General features: G+C 42.1%; 2 protein-coding genes and 2 long non-coding RNA genes across 5 annotated transcripts; 2 read left to right on the top strand and 2 right to left on the bottom strand.

The window, feature by feature from the left end:
• Positions 1-964: 964 nt before the first annotated feature.
• Positions 965-2,864, top strand: LOC129591134 (uncharacterized). 2 transcript variants are annotated; one of them, XM_055486669.1, is made up of 4 exons: positions 965-1,121; positions 1,235-1,404; positions 1,627-1,924; positions 2,207-2,864. In XM_055486669.1, the coding sequence occupies exons 1-4, from the start codon at positions 1,067-1,069 to the stop codon at positions 2,569-2,571; spliced, it is 888 nt and encodes a 295-aa protein (XP_055342644.1). In that variant the 5' UTR covers positions 965-1,066; the 3' UTR covers positions 2,572-2,864. The 2 variants fall into 2 exon arrangements, with proteins under 2 accessions (XP_055342644.1, XP_055342645.1); XM_055486670.1 differs by having other exon boundaries at positions 965-1,132.
• A 526-nt stretch (positions 2,865-3,390) lies between these two features.
• LOC129591077 (ovoinhibitor-like) lies at positions 3,391-4,932 on the bottom strand. Its single transcript, XM_055486597.1, has 5 exons — positions 4,905-4,932; positions 4,750-4,809; positions 4,199-4,261; positions 3,784-3,894; positions 3,391-3,704 (listed from the first exon to the last, which is right to left on the bottom strand). The coding sequence occupies exons 1-5, from the start codon at positions 4,930-4,932 to the stop codon at positions 3,658-3,660; spliced, it is 309 nt and encodes a 102-aa protein (XP_055342572.1). The 3' UTR covers positions 3,391-3,657.
• A 1-nt stretch (position 4,933) lies between these two features.
• On the top strand, positions 4,934-6,075 carry LOC129591136 (uncharacterized). Its single transcript, XR_008690817.1, has 3 exons — positions 4,934-5,327; positions 5,395-5,513; positions 5,602-6,075. It is a non-coding gene; the product is annotated as an uncharacterized LOC129591136 (long non-coding RNA).
• Positions 6,076-22,732: 16,657 nt separating this feature from the next.
• LOC129591154 (uncharacterized) lies at positions 22,733-23,610 on the bottom strand. The gene is made up of 3 exons (XR_008690821.1): positions 23,423-23,610; positions 23,244-23,318; positions 22,733-23,083 (listed from the first exon to the last, which is right to left on the bottom strand). It is a non-coding gene; the product is annotated as an uncharacterized LOC129591154 (long non-coding RNA).
• Positions 23,611-23,696: the final 86 nt, after the last annotated feature.

Genomic DNA, 23,696 nt, shown 5'->3' with positions numbered 1-23,696 from the left:
TATAGATACTCGTCATAAATTTACCGCTCCGCGTTATGTAAGCTCATCTTACATTTTACGAAGGGTTACGCAACAATGCGACATTCAGTCTGCCGCGTTACTCCACAAGGTCATGAGTTACCTATATAACTGCCTTAGTTTTGTGGATACCGCATCATTAGGAGCGTTACTACATATTCAACGCCACGTAATTTACGGCTTGCGTAACGGGTTACACCGAGAGAGACAGCTTCACGGGTTCACAATTCACACTGAGATGCCACAATCAGACACTGCTTTCAGCAGAATCCAGGCGGTACTTTTTTGAAGTACTTACTTCTTGGACTTTAGTTTCCTTAAGTTTCAGTGCTATAGTAATGCGCGGAAAGCACTGTTTTATTTAGTATTGTTTTTGCTAAAATTATATCAGCCGAATTTTAATTTAACGTCAAGAAATAAACAGTAACCTAAAGTCTGCCTGGGGAAAACATCAAACAATTTAAGCATCATTGACTGCTGTAGTTTGGCTTTTCTGTTCAATAGTAAATTAAATATTACAACATTATATTTTTTTCTCAAGCGGAGCGGTTTAACAGTTATTCTATTAACAAGTAATTAAATCGGCCAAAACAGCCATGGCTGTGGATAACCAAATACAGTAGTTACGCCCACAATGCGCCTAGCGCGGCGGAACCGGGGAAGAAAAGGTATTTAATTCCGTATTTCTTAACATAACAGCACCACCAGCTGCACAAGTCCCAGTACTGCACAAGCACAGTCGGCTGATAAATACAAAAGCACGCTTGTTACAGTAACTTCCGTTAAGCGCGCTGAATACGACAAATCGAACTACGATGATAAACGGTGTTTCGTAACACAGATGCAACCAAGGTTATGTATTCTTCCAGCAAAAACAACAGCTGAATTAAATAACGCCAAATCCAGAGCAATGAACACAGCTTAGCAACACTGACATGATTCGACATCTGATTCCAATATTACGGTTTTTAGCAGAATAAATTAGTTTGCATGCCATCACTGTTATTTTTTATGTTTCAATACATATCGGCGAACATTACCGGGAATTATGGAATTTCGTGTGTTCATCAATATCGTTTTCCTCGTACTATGCACCGCTCTTGGTAATACTCAGGTTGGCCAAAAAAGCGACACTCTCTATGACTGCTTTCTTTATAATTTCTTGTCTTTATTATAAATTAGTGTGGTAACCCTGTTTCCGTTGTTTGCTTTACAGATCGTTCGGAGGGGAAGATTATGTGGCGCAAACAGGATAACACGGAGAACCAGACAACGCTGACCACCGACCATATTCCATTCCGTCGCTACCACAGCATACACTGTCCAACCGACGCACAACCGGCACTGCCGAATTACATTCAACCAATGAAAATTGATCCCAAACTGGTAGGTTGCTTACGCTGGTCAAAGTTGAGTCGAAGCCGCCAAAATAAAATAAATTCATTAATTAACTGTTTTAACATCATGTAATCTTATAAAAATAAGAGAAGGGATTTTATAACTGTTATTTACGTACAATAGTACATATAAAATTTAAATTTTGATAAAGGTTTAAAGAAGTGCTGTGCGGAAAAGCTACCCAGAAGTTTGCATTTTTGTGCTAGTTAGATTTTAGGAAAGTGGTACGGGTATCTGTACTGGAACAGCTACTGGACATCCAGCGATCTGCCGGTCGCTAATTATATCGCGGAGTTCCGCCGCCTCACGGAAAAGATCCCGGACGCGGCCGGCGACGAGAATGGTTTAATGGTGGAACGGCTTAGCAGCATCGTCGAAATCAGTCATCAAGATAACGACAGTACATCCTGTTTTCCAACCGCCAGTTTACTGCAAATAGCCATAAGTGGTCAAGTTAAAGATACATTTTTCGTGGATTATGCCACCAATGAAAGCGATATTTTTCTGGGTAAATTTTGGCTTCCTAGGTTTCAGTTTGATTGATCCAAACCAAGACGTACTAAGAAATTTTATATGAACATTTGCTTAATAATTTAGTTTTTTTTTAAATTCTGCGTTAATGCTGAAACTATAATTATGATTTGTGCTGGAATACGTACGCCTAATTGTGGAATTAAAATTAATTCATTTATTTATCATTTTATTATTAGTGTAGTTTTTTAGATGTTTGTAAAAAGTGATTCTTCCAAAATCAATTTTTTTATGTGTGTTTCGGTTTGCATACTTGCAGGAATGGCATCGGCGTTTGTACTATCGACAGACTACCATTCCTACATGGTGTACTACGAATGCCACGCCCACAACATAACATCGGGGTTATGCCGGCGACCTTACGTATCCGTCCTGACCAGGAAGCGACCGGATGCTGTATCGCCGGCAACGGCCAGACTAATCGCCGCCTCCGTTGACCGGATGTTGGGTCGTTACTGCTTCGGTGCATCGAACCTGTTGACGATCCCTTGGATTAATCGGTGGAGGAAGGAATGCCGAATGCAGCGGCCAAAAGATAGCTGCTACAGAAAACTGTTTAAAAACTTGGTGTCACCAAGCTGGCGTCCTGCTTCAGAGTTAACGGTGTCGAAAGATCAGTATTAATATCCTGTTTATCGTCGATGATTTATCGAAATCATTGCCGTACTGTATGTATCCTGTTATGCTATACACAAGTCCCTCCGAAAACAAGGGCACCACTATACATAAGAAATCACCGTATATGGTGATGGTGTGTATGGCTCAAGGGAAGTGGCCGGGCACAGGGTGTCAAATTTGGGAACATACACGAAAACTTCCACTTTCACACAGTCCCTAACACTTTTTTGCATCGTTTTGTTGCATTCGGCAGCCAAATTTTTTTATACGTTGATGTGGAAACCGTTTGTGCGCGCTGCATCCGGTTGGCAAGTTATGGGCGAAATAAATTGCGAAAGTTTAATTGCAAGAAGGCGAATCAATAGTCTCATTATGAACCAATCTCTTTCCAGTTCTGCAGAAAAAGGCACATAAGCATAGAGATCGTTTTGACATGGAACCTGAATTCTGGCATTTCTTTCCAATTTAAATTAAGTTTAAATTTTGAAACGCATTTGAAATTTGAATAACATCATGGAAACACCGTGGCACAAATGGTCCGCATCAATTCAATAAGGTAGATAAACCATGCGGCGGATATTGGATTTCTTACATCCATTAATTTATGTAGTGCTCACACATACTCTCCGATGACAAAATTCTTACATCCTGGTTTTTTTGTATTATAGGAGTTGGTTATTGCGCGCACATCATCAAACAACTCCGAGTTCGAAAACCGAAAAATGACACATAATGCAACGTTTTTTTCTGAAAAATTTCAATGTCTTTCGATATTATGTACTAAAATAACTGATGAACTCACAATCAGGTAGGCAATACTGTATATCACGCACTTCGTATTTGCATCAGCATGTATAATTACACTCTGTACTTGCACTTGAATCATTGCTGCACACTGATTCTTGTTTGTCTGTACACAAATCAATTTAGAAATCGGCAGCAAATTACTGTATGTACACAATCTGAATGAGAACAGAAAGGAAAGAAACAACTGTACATGCGAAAATAAGCGCCAGCAAGAAAGTATGGCCGTTTGATACATAAATGCTTCAAAGGAGGAAGGAGGCAAATTGTACAGTAAGTGGGGTCCGTTCATCCGCTCATGCAAGGACAGTTCCCATTACATAAAACAGCGGCTCCTGTACAAACCAGCATCTGATTAGAATCCTATAGGCCGAAGGCACTGATGGCTTACATTACGCAGTTCGGGTTGCTTACCGGCACATTCTGCCAGGCATTCGTTGGAGTACGTACGTCCGTCAGATCCGCATACCGGATGCAGGATTTTCGGACACGCGCAGAACGTCTGCGCCGCGATCTGGCTGATCACTGTTTAAAAGGTTATAAATAAATTAGCGCGTAAATTAATTCAACAAACAGCGAGATACTTCTGGTAATGCTGGTAATGTTAAACTCATTAATTATTATTTGTAACAGCTCACCGCATAATACAAGAAACGCCACCAAGATGATTTTAATCGTCTTGCCCATTTTCAAACAAGAACTCTTGACCGGAATAATAATTTAAAATCAGTTACCAATCGCACTGATCTACTGAACCAGTTTCACTATAGCACATTTTATATCGGTGAACATTTGTTTTTATACGGTTAAGACTGCAATGGCAGCACACCTGGAATTCCCCGCTTTCCAGACTGTTGTGGTTTTCCTGTTGCACAGCAGCCTCCAAAACAGTCTGTAGACACGAAATGTTTACAGCACTGCGGAAGCAATCTGAATGCCTTATCCGGCAGCTGATCAATATTTTCCACTGTTCTGCCTTTTACGATCGTCAGCAAACATTTGCGGATTTATCTTCGATGAAGGCGACAATGCGATATTCGACAACAGACAACAGCGTATGTCGCACAATGAAAGCAAAATATTTGCCTAGTGCAGCTGGTAACCATTATGGCGAGCGGAAGTTTTAAATTGTGTGTAAACAGCCGCTTTTATGGATTTCACAACTCATGGTGGTGGCATACTTTGGTGCAGCAGGTAGAGAAGAGGTACAGGTACATACAAGACATTTTACCGGGCAATTATGGGAACTTCCGCCTTATAATTATGAGGTGAATTATGAGGTCTTACGAATTGCGCATGGTCGTTTTGTCACATGCCTGATACTTTGTCACATACACAGTATACTTGAGTAATTTGTTCTTATGCAGCAATGTTGCTTACCGATGACGGCATCTGCGATTAGGCACGCTGCTATTAGGACAACCTGCACAAATTCTTGAGCTGAATGCAGTATTTACATGTCAGTGATAACTGATAACCAAAGTAATGTAAGATAAACGTGTTTACGACCAAGCGTAACAGATTTATTTTTATACCTAGCTTCCACCCCGCACAACACCTCATAATTCAATAGCGCTATTAAGAGCCGTTTTGCTGAATTTTCGCGATTTTTTGCTGCTGTGGGTTTATGCTGTATTGGCCCGTAATGCACATTGCGTAGTCAACATAAACAAGTCCGAAGAAACATCCACACTCTTATGCTTTTGTGGATAGCCCACACTGGCAACATAAATAAGCAGTATAATGGCAATTTAATAGTGGGCTTAAGTTAAGGAGACCAAACTGGGAAAACCCCGAACAGCTCTCCTGTGTGGCTAGGTGTTATATAAATAATCTCGCGTGCCACAGTAACGTTTTTCTGTTGTTGCTATTTTGCAAGTCAGTATCAGAGCTGCCCCTCGTAGTAACAATGGCAAATTCAGTGACGGTTTTTATGCTGTCGATGTTGTTCTTTGCCGGTAAGATCATGTTGATGAAAACAAGAGGCACAACATAGCGTATAGCAATCCTTTTCTGTACCGTTAGTGATTAATGTCACCAGTGGTGAACATGTGGGACTGAGTGCCGGGGTCACAGCAATTATGATCCACTATGTGGAGCGGATGGACGGACGTATACGAACGAATGCTGGATTGGGTGTTACGGTATGAGAAGACTAAGTACCATCGCCCTTTATTGTTTTTCTATGGGTTAGACCATGACAGCTGCACTGAAGCGCGTTTACACTCGTAGGCGTGAACGTGGCCTGCGTCGGTTCGTGTCCCTGTCCACCGCCACATCATGACGGCTGAACCCAACCTTTGGTAGTGGGTACCGGACGATCATCCAGGGATTTCGCTAAGCGCTTGAAAAAAGTGCAGTGACCTATTAGTAATTGCATCGTTGTTAATCCACTGTAATTACAGGTATCTTCTTGCGGAAGTTAGAATAGATACAGAAGTCAGAATAGGATTATACCATGAACATTAATAAGCGACACTTTCCGTTTTGACAGCACATGTACAGCAGAATTGGAAGTCTTCAACAGTTTTTGTAAAGGAAATACCGAGCTTCAACTGAGATAAAACTCGGTCTTATCTTTATAAAATCTATTTTCCTTTGCTTTGGTTTGGCTTAATTATAAAGTTTGTACGGTAGACAGTAGACTCCTATGGAGGGCTACTACTAAGTGCTGTTAGCAGTTTGTTATGTGCATTTTAAGAATGGCGTGGAGGGCTTAAAATCATCATCATCACCATATAATAATCGCGTAAGCCTCAACGAAATCCCCACTCTGTCCTGTTCGTCAGCTCCATCTACCGAATCGAACTTCTATGTCTAAGTATCATTCGATAGCCCTTAGTGGGTAGATTTGCCATCGCAACTCGGTTTTTAGAGAAAAAAAACGTTTAAAAGAAAACTTCAAAAAACTTTAACAAAGAAAGCCAATGGGAAAAGTTGAGAATCCACCCCTGCAAAGCTGACCACCCCACCACTGTCTCGACAGCTAAAGCGCATTTTGGCCAGCTTTGCTGGGACTGAAGACGGATAGTACGTGTTTATGACTCGAGAACTTAGTACTGGTTCTTGAATGAAATTATAAATTTTTTTTATCAACAAATGGCTTCAGAAAAAGTAAGTTCTTAGGAAAGAAAGACTGAAGACCTAACAAATTCTGCGAGTAGGGAAGTGCTCAAAACTGTTTCTCAAGGATCTGCCGTTCCCAGGGTTTGACCAGTTTAAAGTTACAATGTTTCCACGGGCGGTTGCCATTGGTACTGATATGCCGCCGAAGACAAAATTTCCACAGAAAACAAATTAACCCGCAACTTGCGCACCGCAAGTTGCGGGTTAATTTGTTTTCTGTGGAAAAAATAAATGTCCGAGAAAGGTGGAATTGCACGTTTAGTGTTGGTGTTACATTAATTTTCATGTACAAGTATAGAACTTTAAGGTTTATGGACCGCAAGCTGGCAGCTGCATATCCCCCATGCGCTTAAGTTGGGTGATGTGTACTAACTGCAGCAGACCTACGAGTACATGGCTACAAACAAACTTTTTTTATATTAGTGATTGCTTCACGGTCGTTGGGCGCGTCATCCAAGGTGGAATACTCCATTGATGAAAACGAGAAATTTTGCGAAACTCGAAAAAATTTCGTCAGTTTTTCATGGAAGGCGGAGCCGCAGGCGACGCCGAGCTGTGGCGCGAGCGGAGCTCGCGAAGCAGCAAGCAAGGCAACCTGCTTTATATTTTCCACTAAACAAGCGATGAACGAAATATTACAACGTTTTAAAATTGCTATTTAGTTAATTTAGGTTTTTGTAAAAAGTAATTTACCATTGATTGCGTAGGGAATACAACTACCACCAGAAAATCAATTGGAAATCGGATAATTTTTGATAATTTGATTGTCAAGCCGGAGTGTTTGGTTCATTTTCAATCAGTACGTCTAGACTGCAGGTCTGCAACTGCAAGGCTACTGGTACAACGGAATTCGCGATTCGCGCGGCTGATCGCTCGATTCGCGATAGTAAAAATGAGCAGGTAGCATTATTTGTATTTGAAATTTGACTTACAAAGCTACTATTTTGCAGCTGGGCAAATAACATTTCTAATAGTATTAAATTATCATTTACTGGAATGGTGCAAAGAATTCGTTCTGAAGAGCTAAACCGAAAACCGGCCCACTTCCGGAAAGAAAATTTGAAAAATTTCGTATGCTCATGTCAACGGTTGTCCTGGCAGTCCAGTAACATTAAAAATCTATGATTTCTTCAGAAAAATACTTAGATCTACAGAAGTAGTTGAGAACATTTATGTTTTTTGCATTGAATTAATCTTCTTTTATTATTCCGCGCAATTTGCGCGGGGACAGCTAGTCCTGAATAATCGTATCTATATCTGTACTTATTAAGTATGTACTTAATACGGAAAATTCATTTCATATTTAACTACCTAATAAATCCTAAATAATTAAGAAATGCTTAAATACCTAATAAATAAATACTTAAATATTTAACTACTCAATCATAAATTCTTAACAAATCGGGAAATCAGACAAGTAGTCAGGTTCGTCGCTTTCGCGATCGAAAACACTTTTAATATCTCTCAAAGTCATTCTACAGCCCCTTACCTGTTCATGGTGACCTTGAAAACTGCGTTTGCGCAGAACGTCTGGTTGCCCAGCTCACGAATTAAAATAACCAGAAGTTGACAGCAGAATTCAAACGGATGCTGCGCGCACAAACGGGTTCACAATTCAGGGTATGCGCACAACTTGTACGGTTTCATATTAAAACGAAGCATAACAGGAAAGCAGACGCAACGCCGGAAACAGCGTGTCACCAAGCCAGGAAACAGTATATTTCGTACGTCTTAACAGTTTTGACCAGAACTGTGGCTAGGGTAGCCGGTGTCCAGTTCTCTCGAGGCTATTTGGTGTCAAAACATACCTCGAAGGGTTCCCAACCAGCTCCCACGGACTTCAGGATAATTTTCTACAAAACGCGGCAGTCACTAAAACATCGCATGGTAGACCTCGGGTGGAATTTAAAAAAAACGATTGTACTTTTTCTACTCTTGTCTTCTTGTACTCTTGTCCTTCCCAATTCCCTGGACAATATGCCTGCCTCGCGTTGCAAAAGGACGTCAAAGAACAGTAACGTGGCGTGCCGGCATGTTCAGCGGGGCCGTCAATTGACGGCTTCCAAGAGGATGCAAACGGATGTGATTACGTAATGTATGGGCAAAGATGTAATGAACTCAAACTCGGTAAACTGACACATATACATAAATCAAATTTTTCGAAAAAAATTATTTTGGAAATAAACAGCTGGCTAGATTCATTATCAAAAATGCAAGTTTAGTAAACAATACCTGCATTTTTTGAATATATATGCACACATTTATTGAAGTCTTAGTGTTTCGAAAAGGATATTAGCGTGCTTCTCTGTTTTGGTTGTGCTTAGTCTTTAGAAACTCCTTAGTAGTCCCGGGAATATTGTTAGGATTTTCAAAACAAAAATTATTTTTTTTAACAAAACAAACGATTTTCCGCTCAAAAATTAACGGTCACAAGTATGGGAAGACCAAAGAATTATTGACTTTGGAGCGCAGCAATATTACAAACACTAAATACTGAAATGATACGGTAACCAAGGAGGAAGAGCGAACTACATAGTACAAACCGTACTCTTTTTCACTAATTTGTCTTTTCATGATTTTAATCGAATTACTGCAGATTTCGAGCACATTTCCACATTGTCATTGTTCTCAGGCAACCGCCGCAGAGCTGAACTAGCGCTTTGAATGATGACCACCATAATACGTCCATCGTAAATTCGTAATAAAAAATTGCGTTCCACAGATACACCACTTCTTACTGCTTGTCTGCATCGACTTTTGTCGGCCACCATTTGCCAAGTAATTACGGTTACTACAAGTTATTACGGTTATTCTTACTAAAACATCTGGCATGTACGAGCGGCAACCAAACCACATTATGTGTTTGATCTATTACGTGTTTAAGCAGTGTTTTGCGGCGCGCCGTAATATGGAATTTTGCGGGACTTCTGAGTTCGTAAATTTTGCTACATTTAAATTTAATAAGGCACAATTTCTCGTCGGGCTCGTACATCGTTCTTAAATTAATAAGGGAAATGGCCCTGTACATGGTATCGAATTCCTGTACATTTACTTCGGCTTTCTTATTTTACGGGAGACTATCAATCTGAGCAAATTTTTTTAAGCTTAAGGTGTCACCCGTGATCCATATCATGCGTACAGTGTCAGTATATCAAAAAAAGTTAAGTTTTATACTGCCTCATCTGTTTTCCGCTGTCCGCATGATTGATAGAGCGCCACGTTTGATTGCTGGCTTCTTCATTTGTGTTACGTAATTTCTCTTTTAATCACTTTTTCGATTGAATTCCCGGAGATTCCTACCACATATCCACAAGTACCACAACGTCCTTGTTGTAAACTGGTGCGGCAACCGGAAATCAGAAGGCCGGAAAGCTTGGGTGACCGGAGAATAAAGTCTGGTTGCAGGGGACGACGTAGCGGTACTGGTTTATGACAAATTACAACGCTCGAACAGCAAGGTTTTAGCATTTTACACATTGCGTGCGTTGCGAAAACAGTATCAGGTGCATTAACTGGAAGCCGGAGGATGCAAACGGATGTGTTTACGTATAAATGCTGGACAACGGTGTAATAAACTCCACTCGGTACAACTCCACTCTGCAGGCAACGTCAGATTTCGGATGAGTTAGCAGGAAAAATGCTTTAGCGTACCCAACAACACCAATTCGATAATTACGTCGACATTATGGTCGGAACGGCAGTTAGCCAATTACAGTTCATCTATAGGACTCCTGAAATACTTCTGAACGCGATGGACATACTCATATGCCGGCTCGCAGCCTTGTAGTACTACTCCGTATATATTACTACCTAATCATTTAGAAAGATATTTATACTGTATGTCATACATAGGATATTGGATATGGATGCAGTTTGGATATTGGATATGCAACATCCTTACTGTATGAAATCTTTTGTATAACCTCCCAATGCGGCAGCCTGTAAGTGTGGATGTTGACTTACAAGGATGTCACATCTATGGGAAAATTGCCAGGCTGCTTAGTTAACTAGTTTTTCTTCCAGTTTGTTTAACAAGTATCTCTTACAATGCTAGATCTTTTCTACGGAACGTTTCCATAGCTGCTATAAAGCTCCGGTAAACACTTTAAAATAACTTTTGGCCATGAATCTTATTTTACATCATATATAGGTAAGCATGTTTCATTCATTTTCTTTGGGAAAATTTGGTTTATATAACACGTGTGATACATTAACCCGTTCCACACCATGCGTGTTAGGCCGACATGGTGGAGGACTTACTTTCTATAATCCGCTGTTATGGTCGTAAATTGGTTTTAATTGTTTTATTTCAAAGAAGAAATGTTAGGCGACAATTTAAAATATATAACCGATAGCTTCACCGTGTCCGGAGGGCCCAGAGGGTGACCAAAGATGGTCAAAACTGACCAAACGGGACTCCCGGAGGTCCTGCTTGTCTATACCGCCAGCCAAACATCAGATAATTCCCACAAAAATCACAGGGGAAGTAAATGCTTAGCTTTATAAAAGAATGAGGAAACGTAAAGAAAAAAATGGTTCACTGGTCAGTGCTGGTCAATTGAAAATACCATGTCGGTCATGACACGGTTGGGCAAGGTATTAAATAATCGATATTCTTTATAAATTCATAACAATTGGCAGAAAAATCATACACGGTACAACAGAAAATCAAAATAAAGCCCTTAAAAAGCTGTATCAACTGACGTGCGTATAGTGGTCAGCAAAGTGACCACTGGTCAGCACTGACCGGAAATTTGAAAAAATGTATTTTTGACTGAACGCCATTAACATCAGCGTAAATAAAGTCCAAAACAATTGCGTAATGACTGCTTTCGGTAATTATAAAATAGATGTGACCCGTACTACCTACAATGGACTGCAAAAATGACTCAACGTCGGGCTCGACCAGTTGCGCGAACAGCTGTAACAGCTGTACAGTGCTTCGCTTGTGTGTGAAACGTTACTATTGTCATGTACAGACAGAATGTACTGCACCGGCTACTACTCTGTTGTGGCAGATTTCGTGTATTCTTTGCTAATGTCAACTGAATTAAGCTACAATAATGAGAGAGAAATTTTGTGAATGTTATTAATCTCGCGTTAATACACTGCCAGTTGAGCTTTTGCCCTTGCTTCACAGTGATAAAACACATAATTTGGAGCTTCCGGTGCAAGAGTGCTCGTGCGTCGTAGCCTTTAGAAATCAGTCGGCAAAAAGCGGAGAGTATTGCGGATAGGAGAAATGGCTTAGTAGTCTTGTCTTCCTTTCTGAATACCTAAATTTGTAGTTTTGAATAAACGTAAGTGACAGATTTTTTTAGCAAAACTTTACTGACCTTGCTGCTCGATGCTTTCTTATACCTCAGTAATTGGTCACTTAATAGTTTAATAGTTTCATCTCGGTAGCTTCACTCACTTCTAGTACACTTTGAAGAAGTTGGCCACCGGTCAAATAACGATGACGATCATCGCACACATTCCTCCTCCTTTTTATTTCCGGTATCCCATTAAGTTGCACGACCAGATATAGCATTACTTCCACTGTATACGTCACTCGGACTATGTACCGTACACGTCATTTACATTAAAGCCGATGACCAGTTGTCCAAAATATAAACAGAAGTGACCAACTATTGCGAAATACACATGTAGCACTTATGTAATGGTTCAAATCAGTGCTTTTTCGCTCTAAAATTTTCCTTGACCACTGGTCATCTCGATGACCATCACAATGCATCTATCACAAAGTACTCGTTGAGATCTATCGTTTGAGCTATTGACATATTCTGTGCGATTTTTCTGTCAGTTTTTATAAACGGCATTAGATAACATGTCGGGGCAACATGGTTACCATGCGTGTTAGGCCGACATTGTCATCTCCTGCTTGACCTATGGTCGCTGAAATTTTGAAAAAATTATTTTTCTCTTAATTAAATTTTTCTGTCCCAGACTGCCAATTTTCAAGACTCTAGTCCCATCCCTTCCAGTACCCGGTTTTCCTGGGTTAATACCATGAACAAAACGGTTAACTACAGCTCCGTTTCCAACGATACCGCTGACGTGCGTGCTGCGGCCGCCAATCCACTGACCTGGTCGTCGTACAGTATCGCAATATTATCTACTAGCTGTCCCCGCGCAAATTGCGCGGAATAATAAAAGAAGATTAATTCAATGCAAAAAACATAAATGTTCTCAACTACTTCTGTAGCTCTAAGTATTTTTCTGAAGAAATCATAGATTTTTAATGTTACTGGACTGCCAGGACAACCGTTGACATGAGCATACGAAATTTTTCAAATTTTCTTTCCGGAAGTGGGCCGGTTTTCGGTTTAGCTCTTCAGAACGAATTCTTTGCACCATTCCAGTAAATGATAATTTAATACTATTAGAAATGTTATTTGCCCAGCTGCAAAATAGTAGCTTTGTAAGTCAAATTTCAAATACAAATAATGCTACCTGCTCATTTTTACTATCGCGAATCGAGCGATCAGCCGCGCGAATCGCGAATTCCGTTGTACCAGTAGCCTTGCAGTTGCAGACCTGCAGTCTAGACGTACTGATTGAAAATGAACCAAACACTCCGGCTTGACAATCAAATTATCAAAAATTATCCGATTTCCAATTGATTTTCTGGTGGTAGTTGTATTCCCTACGCAATCAATGGTAAATTACTTTTTACAAAAACCTAAATTAACTAATGTGAAGTACTTGCCATAAAGTAATATTTTTATTACTTTTCATATGAGTACAACTGATGATCTTCTAGTGACAAACAACATCTTGTAATATCGGTTGCTAAGTGTACGTACACGTATAGTACACCCTCACACTAGCTTGAAAAGCGTGATTTATATAAAAAAAATAATAATCAAAAAAATCAAGATTGATACGATTAATAATGCGCAATAAAATGATTACACATTCACAGGAGCAGAATTAGCGTTAACCGATAATGGCAATTTATCCTTCATCGGTTTGGTTGGTGGCGGCAATGGCTTTACGACTTTCATATTTCCGAGCTGAGTAGCCGCGTCCTTGACTGATTCACGTAGGGTTTCTCTGGCTGTCGTTTGCGTTTCATCCACCTCCATATTGTCCGAATTCGTCGGCTCCTTTGAATCGCTTCCCGTCGATTCTCCAGTGCGCACATCGCCGTCGGCCGCAGTTGACTCCGTTTCTGCTGTATCACGATTCGATTTCTTTAACTTGTAGCAATATTTCCGCACGTGTCCAGGCTTTTTGCAATGAAAACATCGTCTAGCTGGCTGCCTGGAAGACTCGTAAACCATCGTGTTGCCTGTTTTGGCATTATGTCGCAATACTAGTCTCGGTGCTTTAGGCATTACGTTGTTTCGAACATTAATATGAAAATATAAAAAGATGCTTCGAAAGACTTAAACAACTGAATAACCGTGCTTGCTTCTGCAGCTCATTTTCGGTTGCTAATCAATATCTTTTAATCTATATATAATTATAAATTATTATGTACAATATATACAATACTTAATACTTGACCAATAATACTCTGCTATTTCTTCTTGTCATATCCATATCTGTCAGGTTCTTTCACTTGGCGCCCACTTCGCGTACTTGTACTATCTGGATTTCCAGTTTCCTTGGAATTACTCTTGGCTTTCGGAACTTTCCCGGCCACTTTGTTCTTCGCTGGTGGGGCAAGTGATGTTTGCAGTGGAGGTAATTGGATTGGTGGTAGTACTTCCGGCTGTACTGCCATAGGCAGTAATGCACTTTGTTCTGCTTTTATCTCTGGCACAGCTTCTAAGCGTCGCGCCGGAAGTGCATCTAGTGCAGCTTCAAAGCGTCGCACCTCGGGTAGCGCAGCTTCAAAGCGTCGCGCACTAGCTGACCCGTTAATTGTGATATCGTTACCACTTACTGATACGGCTGTATCTGCTTGTGCCGTCGCTGCAGACAGCGCTTCTGCATGTTCTTCTGGTGTCAACCAGTAACGTTTTAAAATCTGGTTACAGTGACGCCTTACTTCCGCATCATCAACTGACACTAACCACATTGTGGAACCAATTGGCTTAGTAACTTTCCTGCTGTCCAGTTGCTTTTTCTGTGTGCTCGTAAATCTTTAACCTGCACACTGTCACCAACCAAAAAATGTCGCATTTTCGTTTTCTTGTCGAAATTCTTTTTCTGACGCTGACGCGCGTCGCCTTTAACTACTGCAACTTCGGGATGTACCAAGTCCAGTACTGTCTTCATCTTCCGACTCATTAGCAGTTCGCACGGTGCTTTACCGGTAGTACTCTGTGGTACGCTTCTAAACCGTGTTAAAAACTCTCGTAACGCAGTTCTAAGATCTTTCCCTGCATGCATCCCTTTTTCGATGCCTTTCTTTACGACGTCAACATAACGTTCGGCTTGGCCATTAGACTGTGGGTGACCGGGTGCGGTGGTCATATGTTTAATACCGACTGATACACAGAACGTTTGAAATTGCTCTGATGTAAACTGCGTGCCATTATCGCTTACAATTTCACTGCATAAACCGAAACGGGCGAATAAACTTTCTAGAATGGAAATCACATTCTCTGTATCTGCTTTCTTCACTTCGAATACTTCCAACCACTTGGAGAACGCATCTACTATTACCAGTAGCATACGGTTTTTATACGGTCCAGCAAAATCAGTATGTAACCGATACCACGGGCCCTGTGGCACCGCCACTGCTGCAACGGAACTTTGGCTGGATCTTTTGCTAATAACGAGCAGATTTCGCACTTTGCCGCTACGGTTTCTAAATCATCGTCTATATTAGGCCACCACACATGACTTCTGGCTTCACTCTTCATTTTGACAATGCCCATATGCGTAGCATGTAAGTAATCGGTAATACGTCTCCGTAGTGACATCGGTATCACTACGCGCTGATTCCATAGTAAACAACCGTTACTCACTGAGTACGCCTCTTTCTTACGCGAGTAGGGAAACAAATTTTCAGACACCTTCTTAGGCCAACCATGCATGTGATAACGCATTACCGTACTGACCTCCGTGTCGGTTTCACTTTCACGACGAACGACATCTGCGGACACTGGCAATGCAGACATCACCTCGCTCTCTATCCTATTTATGGTTTCGTCTATTCCGGCTTATTCCTTGTCGAATAGATCCGTGGATTGTAACGGTAGTCGACTTAGACCGTCTGCTTGCCCAAACTGGCTGGTTTGGCGGTACTCTTTCTTGAACGTGTAACCCATCAATATTATTGACCACCTTTGTAACCGATTAGCTGTAACTACAGGAATGCCTTTCTTGCTGCCGAAGATTGTTACAAGCGGTTTATGGTCGGTTAACAAAATAAATTCGCGACCATAAATGTACTGATGAAACTTTTTCACACCAAACACTAGCGCTAAGGCTCCTTTCTCGATCTGTCCGTAATTTTTCTCAGCCGCTGATAGCGTTTTCGATACATGAGCAATAGGCTTTTCACTGCCATCTTGTAACCTGTGACTTAACACTGCACCGATACCATATTTTGAGGCATCTGCGGCTAATATTAACGGAAGCTTCGGATCGAAATGTACTAACTGCGTTGTCTTTGTTAAGTCGCTCTTTAACGACTGAAATACTTCCTGGCACTGACTTGACCACTTCCATACAGTAGACTGCTTTAACAATTCGTAAAAACAATTACATCTACTCGACAAATTAGGCAGAAATTTCGAGTAATGATTCACCATGCCAAGAAACGAACGCAGCTGACTCACATCCTGTGGCGGCGGCATTTCAACAATTGCCTTAGTCTTTTCTGTAGAAATATATCTACCCGATTTGTCAACAATAAAACCAAGGTACTCTACTGAGTCAACCATAAAATCACACTTTTCTTTCTTAACCGTTAACCCGTATTGCTCAAGTCGTGCGAGTACCATCTCTAGATTCCGCAGTAATTCTTCCACTGTGCGACCTTTAATGATAATGTCGTCTAAATTATTCGCGACATCTTCGCATCCCTGAAATATCTTTTCCATTAACTGCTGAAAAATACTAGGAGCACTGGCAACTCCGAACGGTAGCCTGTTGTACCTGAATAACCCTTTATGTGTATTGATAACCAGCAGCTTTGAACTCTCTTCGTCCAGTGGTATCTGATTGTACGCTTCTTTAAGGTCAATTTTGCAAAATATTACGCCTCCATTTAACTTTGCAAACAATTCATCAGGATGCGGCAACGGGTACTGGTGCACGTCAAGAGAATCATTAAGCCCAGTACTTAAATCTGCACATGTTCGCACTTTCTTTTTCGGTTTCTTTACCGATACTATTGGTGCTGCCCAGTCTGCATAATCAACTGGCGTTAAAACGCCTATTCTGACTAGCCTGTCGATATCTTCTTCGACTTCCTGCTTTAATGCAAACGGAACCGGCCTAGCCTTACAAAACACGGGACGGGCATTCTCTTTCAAATACAAATGTGCTTTGAAGTTTTTGCAACAACCAAGTTCATCTCTGAACACTGCCTTGTGCTTCTCTAAAATACTTTGCAACGTGAAGGATTTAATTTTGCTTACTGTGCCCTGCTGCAGCTGCTTCAGACTTAACGTACTTAAATCTAACTGGCTTATCCAGTCTCTGCCAATAATACTGCAACTGCGCTTCGACACTAATGCTTGCACAGTTTTATTTATGCCTCTGTACTTAACCTGTACTTCAACTGTTCCCATTATGGGAATAACGTCACCTGTATAACTGCGTAACCATGAACTGGCTTTCTGCATTTTTGGTGAACCGATCTTATGCCACAGCATTTTACTCATTATCGTAACTGAGGAGCCTGTATCTAATTCCATTGATACTTTCTGATTGTTCACAGTCAACGGTACGAAAATCGAGGACGCTGTAGTTGGCCCAGCTCGTAAAACATCGCATGGCTCTTCTTCGACATAATTCGTTCTTCTGAAACCTCGATTGCCACGACCTCTCTTAGGCGCTTTACACACTTTCGCAAGGTGACCTTTCTTACCGCAATTATTACAGACAGCGTTCTTATGAGGACAATCGGGCTTCATGTGATCTGACGAGCCACACCCATAGCACGCTGCTCTGCCTGCGCGATTGCTATACGAGCTTCTGGCATTTCGCCCTGATCCGCGAAACCTACCGCGACCACGCCCTCTGTATCCTCCGCGTCTTATGAACGCGACATCTGGAGAACTTGACCTTGGCCCCATCTGCTTGGCATCTTCTCTGCTCGTCTCATACTTTACAGCTTCCTCGAACAGCTTATCAAACTTTTCAACTGAAGAAACTGGCAATGAGTACAAATATCGTCTTGTTATCTCGCTAGAAACGCCTGACATAAAAGCAGCGCATAGCTGATCATCGACAAAAGTATCGGGAAAATCGCATTTTACGCACTGGTTTCTAAGCTCATTAGAAAACTCAAGCAGCGACTGCCCCGACTTCTGTTTTATGCTGAAAAAGGTCGCCCTTTCTACTCGTATGTTTGTACGCTTGCTATACGCAATCTTCAACTTATCGTACAATTCTGCAAACGTATACGCACCGGGCTCCTTCGGGCGACACATTGAAGCCAGCATCTTCATCGCTTTGGGGTTCAGTGATCCCAGCAGGAGTGGCTTCTTCTTATCGTCGGCCATGGCGTACGACTACATGTGGCTGTCGAACTGGATTCGCCATGTCTCCAGTCGCAGGACCTCTGGGTCAAACCTGGCCAACTTCGGCAGACCGGTGGCATCGCCGTCATCAACGGGAGCGGAGACGCTTGTCATGGTCTGCGTTGTAGTCGTCCCGACAGGGGTGGTGCTGGTATTGGGCGACGTTCCCGTAGTACTCATTTTTAATTATTTATTATTGAAATCTCATCCTTCACGCCATTGTGAAGTACTTGCCATAAAGTAATATTTTTATTACTTTTCATATGAGTACAACTGATGATCTTCTAGTGACAAACAACATCTTGTAATATCGGTTGCTAAGTGTACGTACACGTATAGTACAACTAAATAGCCATTTTAAAACGTTGTAATATTTCGTTCATCGCTTGTTTAGTGGAAAATATAAAGCAGGTTGTCTTGCTTGCTGCTTCGCGAGCTCCGCTCGCGCCACAGCTCGGCGTCGCCTGCGGCTCCGCCTTCCATGAAAAACTGACGAAATTTTTTCGAGTTTCGCAAAATTTCTCGTTTTCATCAATGGAGTATTCCACCTTGGATGACGCGCCCAACGACCGTGAAGCAATCACTAATATAAAAAAGTTTGTTTGTAGCCATGTACTCGTAGGTCTGCTGCAGTTAGTACACATCACCCAACTTAAGCGCATGGGGGATATGCAGCTGCCAGCTTGCGGTCCATAAACCTTAAAGTTCTATACTTGTACATGAAAATTAATGTAACACCAACACTAAACGTGCAATTCCACCTTTCTCGGACATTTATTTTTTCCACAGAAAACAAATTAACCCGCAACTTGCGGTGCGCAAGTTGCGGCTTAATTTGTTTTCTGTGGAAATTTTGTCTTCGGCGGCATATCAGTACCAATGGCAACCGCCCGTGGAAACATTGTAACTTTAAACTGGTCAAACCCTGGGAACGGCAGATCCTTGAGAAACAGTTTTGAGCACTTCCCTACTCGCAGAATTTGTTAGGTCTTCAGTCTTTCTTTCCTAAGAACTTACTTTTTCTGAAGCCATTTGTTGATAAAAAAAAAATCATAATTTCATTCAAGAACCAATACTAAGTTCTCGAGTCATAAACACGTACTATCCGTCTTCGGTCCCAGCAAAGCTGGCCAAAATGCGTTTTAGCTGTCGAGACAGTGGTGGGGTGGTCAGCTTTGCAGGGGTGGATTCTCAACTTTTCCCATTGGCTTTCTTTGTTAAAGTTTTTTGAAGTTTTCTTTTAAACGTTTGTTTTTCTCTAAAAACCGAGTTGCGATGGCAAATCTACCCACTAAGGGCTATCGAATGATACTTAGACATAGAAGTTCGATTCGGTAGATGGAGCTGACGAACTCGACAGAGTGGGGATTTCGTTGAGGCTTACGCGATTATTATATAGTGATGATTTATGTAGGTTTTCCTTGATTACCGTAAAACCCGATATTAACGCCCCCCCCCCCCGAAATTAACGCCCCGTGCGGTTTTAAACGCCCCCTCCCGAAGCTCTCGAAATAATAAAAGCCCCCCCGAAATTATCGCCCCGGGGCGCCTAATTAGTTGCGGCGGCGCGCTTTTTTAGAGCGTTGTCGTTACAGTCTAAATGGTACATCTTCTTAAGTTAGGTAAATTCCATTTAAAAACACCCGTTAAACCATGATTTTCTAGCAAATGTCTTGGTTTTTAAATATTCCTTTAGTATCCACAAATATAAATCTCGTTAAAACTTATATATCATGAGCGCGTTATTCATTTGAAATATTTGACGCCCCCCCCGTAATAAACGCCCCCTGCGGTTTTAAGCGCCCCCTCCCGAAGCTCTCGAAAAAATAAAGGCCCAGGGCGTTAATATCGGGTTTTACGGTATTCATACATGGTGAAAAGTGAAGGTTTTAAAAAAAACATTGTTTGTAAACGCAGAAAGCAGGAAAAAGCAATCTTGATCGTAAATTCTTGCGTTCGTAGAAACAGAAATTTGATTTCGAGTGCAGTCAGTGCCAGTCATAGGGTCGGGAAATGTAAATGATACACTTTAGAAACGAATAATTGCTGCACCTGCATACAACAACGCCTGGGCTTCTGCAATAACGACTTCTGTCCGCGCAGTGACCACACTGTCGGGTTCTCGCAAATCCAGTTTCAGCACCGAATTTGTTTAAAGATCCAATACATGACGCTAGGGTCGACAATCGTCGCTAACATCGGCAGTTCGATGATTACAGACGGTAACCAGCAGATGAAGGCACTCAAGGTCAGCAAAGTTAGCAGTAAAAAGGCGCTGCTTTCGGGCTTTGCGTCGGGCTTGTTTGATGGACTCGGGGGCGCGATAACTTGCCAACTATGAATTAACGATGCAGTTATTACCAAAAGGACGGATGCAGCTGAATCAAACTCTATTTTAGTTGAAAGCATCCTCAATTCTATCGATGGCCAAAGCAGACAGAATCAGTGGAATCGTTGTAGAGTTGCTTATTTGTGTACTGCGTGCCACGGCCGCTGCAAACTGACTTTAAAGTTAAACAGATGCGCATGAATATTAACAGAGCCGAATTCTCTATAAAGTGTTAAACAATGTGAGGCACAACCTTGTTTTCCAAATCAAAAGGAAAATTTAAGTAAACATCAAGCTAAAGAACATAATTGTTATAAAACTACGCTGTCTTAAGTATATTCGTAGAATACGGTATCCGAGTTAAACATTTTCAAATAATGTGTATTATCTAATTGTAACGTACTTCTACGACTGACTACTAGTAGTATCCAAATGACTTATTAAACCGGACGTAGAGTCAAAAGAAGTTGAATGTACCGTTCCCTTGCGGTCCGGAGTGCGGAATTTGCCGTAACATTCGCAAACGTTTCCGACGAATAACAAAAACCACCGGATACTGCGCCAGCACAATGCACAGCGTAATAAAGGAAACAGCTTGATAGACAACCAGCCAAGTTTGCTCAGGCAGGGCCAAGAAATTCCATTCGCAGCCATACACCGCTTCCGGTTGCCGGTACAGCAGGACATCCAACACAAGCGCGGGTACGACTAAGAAATTAGCGGCAATCCAGCCCAGCGCAGGCAGAATGATGGCGATACGGGTGGTGTGCACTGTGCCGATCGCGATACTGTACCGGAAAGATCACTGCGCAACACCGGCATACCGCTACGGTGGTGTGGATAAAGAACTGCGCAGTCTGAATGACACTCCCGGTATAAATACGGAAGGTACACAAATAAGAACCCCGGCACCACGATGCGAATAAATGATTGAGAACTTCCAGCGGTCCGAACGTCACGGCAAAGAGGAAATTGGCGCATAATAGGGTGAAAACATAGACGTGAAAATTCCGGATAAGGCGAAAGCTGGTGAGATAGAAAATCATCATCAATCCATTCAGTGCGCAAATCATGACAGACATGGCCAGGATTGTGATACTGTACGACGACCAGGTCAGTCGATTGACGGCCGCAGCACACACGTCAACGGTATCGTTGGAAGGTGAACTGTTGTTAACCGTCCTGTTCATGGTTTTAAGATATCACCTGTCACCTTTTTCCCACCGTTAGAACTTGACATCCACACTTCCGTGCTACCGCAATGAGAGTTTTCCGTGTGCGGTTTGGGATTTTATACAGAGCAAATATCTTTTTATATGTGTAGGCAATATATTAGTAAAAAGGTCAGCGATCACAATTCACAAATGTTCACCCGTTCATATGAAAATGAAATAGAGGTGCTTCGTACATAGATCCCATAAATAAACTGTAAATGTCTGTAGTTATCCAATTGCCGTTCCAACCGTAATGTCGCCGTAATTAACGAATTGGTTTAGTATTACAGGATTCTTCCCCTGTTAACTCATCTGAAATCTCGAAAACTGAACCCCGTCCCTCGTAAATTAGATCTCCTAATCTCGCAGCCGGCTTTCCCGTTAACTAAAACTCAATTTGTGTGAAATTTCCTCTAGTTCATTACGCCCTTGCGCAAGTAATTCTTAAACACGTCCGTTTCAATCACTGGGCGTCCAGTTAGCACAGATGATATTATATTTCACAGTGTCAATAAACTGGAGGAATTTGTCGTTATAAGAAATGTTTTATTGCAAAAGCCAACGTGCATACGAGGGGATGACAGAAGCGTATTTCAGTAATCCCCTGTATTGCTGCCGTCTCCCGCCTTGAGTGGGACATTACGGCAGTACATATCGCTATATCTGGCGCGGTACATAAGCACCATGTTTGGCCACATCGTCATACTACAGCCGGCTTACGGCAGCATGTACAGGGAAGTGCTGGAATGCGCTACCGTAATCTCCTCGTATACTGTCAGCGTCACCGAAAGAGATCTTTAGGTTATTCTGTACGCATGTACTCAAGCAAGATTTAAAGAGAAGCGGGGACTTTATGAATATAAATCAGTTGACTATATATTCTTAGCTGAGTATTATTACAGTGGCTAAAACCCGAAATCATTGGCATCTACGAAAAGTTTAGATGTAACATTGATGCCGAAACCGTGGAAATGAACCGTTTGCCAAACTACACCCCTTCGATTGTGTCGGCAATTAATTTCGAAATTCCTGATGGATCGTCGTGCCAGTCATGCTTCAACAAAGCCAGTTCGTCATCCGGGGCATCCAGATCACCGCACTGATCAGCTGATATGGATCTGTGGCGTCGTTAATTCCTGATCCGCGGTCATCTGCGGCCACAGGGCCGGCATCGGCACGGGCCACCAAGGAGCAAATACTGGCTGTTCCGGTATCAACCCTTGGATACTACCGCCGCGAAGCAGCTGCGCGTGTATCAAGCCGAAATAGATGCCAAAGGTCACTCAACCGACGGGACCAGCGAAACCATCAACTTGAATGCCGAGTCACTGTGTGAATAGCGCGTCGTTGGTCAACGGACAGCTCGGCATCCATCGCTGAAGAAGCACTGCCTGCAGCCGGAATAGATACGGTTAATACGACTAATGTTGGTGTGCAAGTCAGCACCGTGCCACAATACAAAGGTCATCGTAAAATGCATGATATCAACGTCAAATTCCATTATGTTAAAAAATCAAGTCCGCAAACTTGTCGGTCGTAAGCCGCGGGTACCTGGAGCGGAAGTAAAGGATCGCCCCGGATCCGCTGATGATGTCAAAGGAGTTGCGATGGTAGCGCAATCAAGACCTGCGCGTAAGATCGTGCCAGAGGTTTCTGTAGCCAATCAGAAACTGCTTATTTAAAAAAAAACAGGCAGTTTCTGATTTGCTACAGAAACCTCTAGCACTAACTTTTATTTTCTGTGTTTATGACAATATGGATAACGCAGGATACGAGTATGTGCTCGGCTGCAGCTTCCTGCGCAATCCTGGGTGGTTGGTAGACATCGTAAACGTCGTGTTAGTCTCCCTGGATCCCGATGGCAGGCGAAATGCACATAGCGCGTGTGGTGACGCGGTGGTGAGGGACGTCGACGAACGCCGACGATAGTAGCACCCTTGGTGACCAGCCCGTGCCGATGCCGACCCTGTGTGCGCAGATGACCGAGGATCAAGGATCCATGTA

This window comes from Paramacrobiotus metropolitanus, unplaced genomic scaffold, assembly GCF_019649055.1.
Source record: "Paramacrobiotus metropolitanus isolate TYO unplaced genomic scaffold, Prichtersi_v1.0 Parri_scaffold0000044, whole genome shotgun sequence".
NCBI lineage: Eukaryota > Metazoa > Tardigrada > Eutardigrada > Parachela > Macrobiotidae > Paramacrobiotus > Paramacrobiotus metropolitanus.
The sequence above is the reverse complement of the archived record's forward strand: the minus strand, read 5'-3'. Positions and strand labels throughout refer to the sequence as shown.